The following is a 5697-nucleotide window of genomic DNA, read 5'->3' as shown; positions in this document are numbered from 1 at the left end:
TATCTTTTTATGTTTTTTTATTTTTAATAAATCACGTGACATTATTTTTTTATTTTTAATACCCTAAAGAAAATTTTTTTCCTAACATATTTTTATCGAGTTCTGCTTATTTTATAATCCCCACTAACTACATACCATAGAATTCTTTTCCAATCTAAACATGATTTTTTAGGAGTCCCACGATTTTCATAAAATAATTGAGAAAAAAAACTAAAAAATCTCTCTCAAGTCTTAAAAATAACACTGCTATACAATAGTCTTTATTGCATCATTCTCCTACCATCGTATAATGTGCCTCGCCTCTATTGAAGAATAGTCTTTGTTTTATCATTATTTGAAGAGAAATACTATTTATCATATGTTTTACCATCATATTTTTATTATTTTATAATATGATATAAATAATTAAAAAATGATTTATTATCCATTACTCATGATTCAATAGACATTGTTTTGTTTTTTTTAATATTTCATTCCTTCTCAACTATTTCAATTTTCAACCATAGTTGGAACAGTAAATTTATCTATGGTTAAATTAAATATTTCAATATCTCTTTTTTTTCTACACGGTTGTATATTAGCTGTCAAATAAATAACATATTCATATTTTCTTTAGGAAAAAAAAAAAAACATATTCATATTTTATTTCAAAGCCTTTTACTAATTATTAAAAAATATCAATTCTAAACTAAACTCTATAAAATACTTTCGCAGGCCCTTACCCTCCTCTCCCCCCTAGCTTTCTTATACTCACACACGCTTGCTTACTCTGTGTCAGTACCTTCCGTTCTCCTTCCACTTTCCTGTTCTCTAACTGATTTCTCTCGGAAAAGATTTCAGTATAAATATATATATATATATATATATATATATATATATATATATTTTCCTTTGGAGCACTATATGCCAGCCAATTCCATGGTTTCAGCGAATTTAAGTTCGTAGCTTATACCGTGATTGCAGTGTGAACTGCGTACATGGATTTTGCATAAAGTTCACTACTTTGCAACTTGAAAACCCAATAAGCTCTAGCTAGCACTTGTCTAAACTAATAGACCGTGAGAAAGAGACGAAGAAAAAGAAAGAGTAGCTTGTTTTTGGGTTGACGGGAATAATTAAAGTAGAAACATCAATACAGGAGATTTTTCTATTGGTTTCGATTACAGTTTCGGGTAGATTGGGTGATTTCTGAGGTGGGTTTTGAAGGGTTTGGCTTAAAAAGTTGTAGATCATCGTGAGTTCCTGTTGCAATGCAGACTCTTAAGTACTCTGTAAGTTCTTAAAGCTTTAAGCCTTTCATTATTTCCTCTCAATTTATGTGCTTATTTTATTTTTAATTATCTCGCTTTCCCTAAGTATTCTTTCTTCTGTTTAAAAATTGGGTGCCAAATTATCTCTATCTATGATGCCCTGTTAACCTTCTGATCAAAGTACCTCTACTGCTGCTGTTGCGGCTGCTACTTCTTCTTCTTCTTCTTCTTCTCTCTCTCTCTCTCTCTCTCTCTCTCTCCCCCCTCTTTTTTCTTCTTCTTCGTTTTGAATGATCGAACGGTTGGGCTTGTGTTATGACATTGTACGTATTCCATACTCTCGCTTTGTGGATTACTTGCTGTTTATGGTATTCGTTAACATGTTATTAAGGCTATTAGAAAAAAGTGGGTAGCCGTATCATAGACGCAAACTTGGATGAATTTATTATTTACGTCTCATTCATGCCTTGTTGAATATTTAATCTTGTCCGATCAAATCCAAATTTTTTAATTCGTTTTGTTCCGAACCATACCCACATTTTTTTCAATAATTTTGTATCATATTAAGAAACCCAATTAATTTTCAGATTGGCTTGTCGGTGTGGTGTGATTAATAAAATCATGGATCCTTGGCCTATTTGAAAGAATTCAGTGGAGAGTATTACTGATGTAATAGCTTTGGCAATTATAACTTTATTTTTTTTTTATTATTACTATATATACTTTGATTTTGATTATTTGTATTATATTAACGCAGTGTAGGCAATACCGTTCTTCATGGATTCATGGACCTATTGTCTGCATTTGATGATTTACTTTTTAATTGCGTAGTTGTAAGAATAGCGTTAGATATTTGTATATTATATGGTGTTTTGAATTGAAGGTTAACCTCTGACCAAAACAATGCATGTCTGGTTTTTTAATGATATGAACTTCAATAATGTTGTGATTTTTTTTTTTGTTTGCATGGTTTCGTGTGCGATCCATATAAAATTCGATTATTTTAAGATATGGTGTCAATGCCAATATAGTATATAAAAGGCTAAAAATGGCTGAGCTCTTACGACGATGCTTCTTAAAGTAAAGTCAATCACATTGGATGGTCAGCTTTAATTTGTTATTACCTTGGGTATTGCCACACGGGTGTTCTGCATGTGTGGATGTTTTATGCCTTTCTTAATAGGACTAGGATTGGAACAATCGAGCATGTGACCTTGAGGTGAGAGACAAAATTTCACCCAGCATGAGATTTCAATTGGACTTCCATTAAAAATTTGATTTCCCTCATGAATATTTGATTACAGGTTTCCTGGATTTTTGTTTGATGGGGTACTCCCCCCATATGCATTTCAGTCTCATCTTCTGTCTGTTTTCTGCTACCTTGTGTGAAAAAAAAGAAAAAGAAGAAAAAGACATAAGCTATGGTAGTTTGGAAACCCTTTAGTATGTTATAGACTTTGATCTAAAGATTCCAGTTAAAACATTTGCATAATGAACTGTTCTGGATAGTCTAGTGCAAGTTTCCAACAATCAGGGAAAATTTCGCTGATGGCTTGTTTAGATCTATATATTTTCCAAGTGGAGTGTGGACATGCATGTTGATGATTGCCTTTGTTGCCTCTTGTCTTGTTATTTTCCAGACTCATTCTTATTGCTATTTCTAACTAGGGAGAACAAGGGTTAGAATTAGGAAGGATGACAGAGCACAAAAGGAGCCCCTGTTCTGTTGAGCAAAGCAGTCTCACTTCTCTTGCATCCAAACGACATAAGGCTGATCTGTCTGCTAAGGTTTCTTCTGTGCCGTTTCCTTTTTTCCCCTGCTATCTTTCTGTTGTTGGAATATGGTCTCCTTGTAAAAATATGCACGTAGTAAAGTGGGTAGTTACCAAATTAAAAGGAATGCTGAAAGGTCAAGTGCCGTAGCCACGTTTGCTAAATTATTATGAAGAACATCTGAATGCATTTCTTGCAGATGGTTGAGAATTCAACCACCTCCCAGTGCAGTTTTGACTCCCCATTGGAACTGGATTTCACCTACCTCCCTAGTGCAGTTTTGACTCCCTTTTTTAGCTGGTTCAATCTGTATGAACCCAACTACCACTTGGATGTTATCCAGATGGAAGTAGCATACTAGGGATCTATCATTCACTTTGATATCTGTAGTTTTCTTAGGCTATAATTTCTATTTGCCCGCTTTAACAATAGGAGAGGAAGGAGAAGCTCGGGGAGCGAATTGTGGCTCTACAACAGCTTGTTTCACCATATGGGAAGGTAAATATGGAAAATTGATCTTTTTAATTAAATCATGAGTCCTATTAAAAGCACTGATCTAGGAAATTGACTCTATGAACTTCTCACTGGCCATTCATCTCCAATAGAGTCTATGCAAATTCTTTTAACTTACCGTAATGACTGTAAAGTAAATGCTAATGGAGGCTGCCCTAGAGAAAAAAAAGAAAAAAAGAAAAAAAAAAAGGGATGTTATTCGGGACATATTTTGCTGTATCTTGGTCATAGCTCATCTGTTAAAGCTCTCTATGATAGAGTTGTTCACCATTGCTGTGCTTTTTGAAGCTTTTCTGATTTCATTGCAGACAGATACAGCTTCTGTCCTTTCAGAGGCAATGGAATACATACAGTTCCTTCATGAACAAGTTAAGGTCTGGCCTTTTCCTGCTTTGGCTTTCTGAACTATCATCAGCAGCCCAAGTGTTGTTCCCTTAAGAAACTGTTCAATGAATGCAACCATGTTTGTGGTGATTACATTTGAAGTTTGGAACTACTGATGTCTTGTCCATATTTAGTTGACATTGAGAGATATGTATCTATCTTATTATCTGGAGATGTGAGTTTAATCTCATTGCTTTTGGGTGTTTTCAGGTGTTAAGTGCTCCGTATCTCCAAAGTAACCGAAGTATAATGCAGGTGAGCACGAGGCAGCCATGAATTGAATTGGCTATAGGATATAGTTAACATGGAATGGCCAAATTTTTTTATTTCCCCCAATCATCTTTGATAAAAGGGTGTTCTATGGTACCTTCAAATGGTAGTAAGACACTCGGTGTAGTCGGTCGGAACCCATGGACACGAAACTAGTCATTCTGTGGTATAGAATTATCTAAACAATATTTACATAAATGGTGAAAGAAAAATTATTGCAACTAGTCATGGCTCCAACTTTATGGTTATTGGGTCCTTCAAAATGCCCTTTATTCCAATCACCTAAGTGCCGTTGGTGAAGAGTTATGACTAGAATATAAAAGGCATTGGTTATTCTGTCTCCAGGACTTAGGACCAAACAGTTTGAGAAGCAGAGGTTTATGTCTCGTTCCCATTTCATGCACTGCGGGAGTTGCTCAAAGCAATGGCGCCGATATATGGGCCCCCATCAAGACAACTTCTCCCAGATTTGAGAAGGCTATTTCTCAATTCCTTTGAGACCTTGTTGCTCAGAAACCAAAGCTTATTGAAGTTTGATGTAGCCAGAGTGGTGGTGTAAAGCGCAACCAACCTTTTACTGTGCAGCAAGGTTTTGTCGGGCAGAGGCAAATTTGTGACCGAACATATCATTCACAATGCCATCATGGAAATCTGGAACGTGAATAGACAATCTTTTACAGTCTGAAAGCAATTTCCGCACCATCCTGATTTTTAAGATGGTAATGGTAGAAGCTTTCTATGTATATTTAGAACTTGAGTTGTACAAGGATAATGAGCAATAAAGCAATGAATACATGGAGCTGGATATATATTAATTTATATAAATTCCTTCCCAGGGTGATTAGAAAAGTTCCTGCTGATATGCCATTTATTAAGTACATGTTAAGGATGGCTGTGGAAAATATAGTTTATAGCTTTATGATAGTTTATAGCTTTAGAACTTATAGATTAAGTAACAAGTTCTATTATTAAAAAATTATTTATTATTTTATAACTATATGTTTAAAACATTTTCAAACATATTTTATTTGTTTGAAAACAAATTAAAAAACTGATTTTGAGGTAGAAATAATGATTATTTGATTTTTGTAAGATTATGACCCTATGTTTGAAAGTTGTAACTATCTAAAAATTGTATAGATATTTTCGTCCATTAACAGTATTTTTAAAATTTAAATTTCCTTTTGCATTATATGAAAAAACAAGTTCTAGAAAAATAATTAAAATAAAATGATTTTTTTCCTCTAGCACAATTTTTAACTTATTTGAGATTAAATAATATTTCAATATGTAACATTCAAATAATCTAATTTTTTCATTAAAAAATTTTTAAGACTATTTAAACACTTTTTAAAATTCCCGTAGAACTTTAAATAGGCCCTAAATGGCCACTGGCAACCCAAAGTCTAATTGCTATGTATTTGCCAGACTTGTACATTTGAAGCGATCAACAATAGAACTGGGAACATGGATAGCAGAAGAAAAATCACAAAGTTTTAAAATTGAG

At 33.7% G+C, this 5697-nt stretch overlaps 1 protein-coding gene across 2 annotated transcripts; it reads left to right on the top strand.

Annotated features, from left to right (window-relative positions):
• Positions 1-880: 880 nt before the first annotated feature.
• LOC121246640 (transcription factor bHLH153-like) lies at positions 881-5009 on the top strand. 2 transcript variants are annotated; one of them, XM_041144857.1, is made up of 6 exons: positions 881-1271; positions 2919-3038; positions 3456-3521; positions 3845-3904; positions 4131-4175; positions 4536-5009. In XM_041144857.1, exons 1-6 carry the CDS (start codon positions 1251-1253, stop codon positions 4686-4688), a joined length of 465 nt encoding a protein of 154 aa, XP_041000791.1. In that variant the 5' UTR covers positions 881-1250; the 3' UTR covers positions 4689-5009. The 2 variants fall into 2 exon arrangements, with proteins under 2 accessions (XP_041000791.1, XP_041000790.1); XM_041144856.1 differs by having other exon boundaries at positions 3845-3910.
• The last annotated feature ends 688 nt before the right edge of the window (positions 5010-5697 follow it).

Source organism: Juglans microcarpa x Juglans regia, chromosome 1S (genome assembly GCF_004785595.1).
Source record: "Juglans microcarpa x Juglans regia isolate MS1-56 chromosome 1S, Jm3101_v1.0, whole genome shotgun sequence".
Lineage (NCBI taxonomy): Eukaryota > Viridiplantae > Streptophyta > Magnoliopsida > Fagales > Juglandaceae > Juglans > Juglans microcarpa x Juglans regia.
Note: the sequence above shows the minus strand (reverse complement) of the source record. Positions and strands in the feature narration are given on the sequence as shown.

Coding starts and splice junctions, on each gene's coding strand:
- LOC121246640 (XM_041144856.1), top strand. CDS start 1,251: ATGCAGACTCTTAAGTACTCT. Junction 1,272..2,918: donor TGCAGACTCTTAAGTACTCT/GTAAGTTCTTAA, acceptor ATTTCTAACTAG/GGAGAACAAGGGTTAGAATT. Junction 3,522..3,844: donor TTGTTTCACCATATGGGAAG/GTAAATATGGAA, acceptor ATTTCATTGCAG/ACAGATACAGCTTCTGTCCT.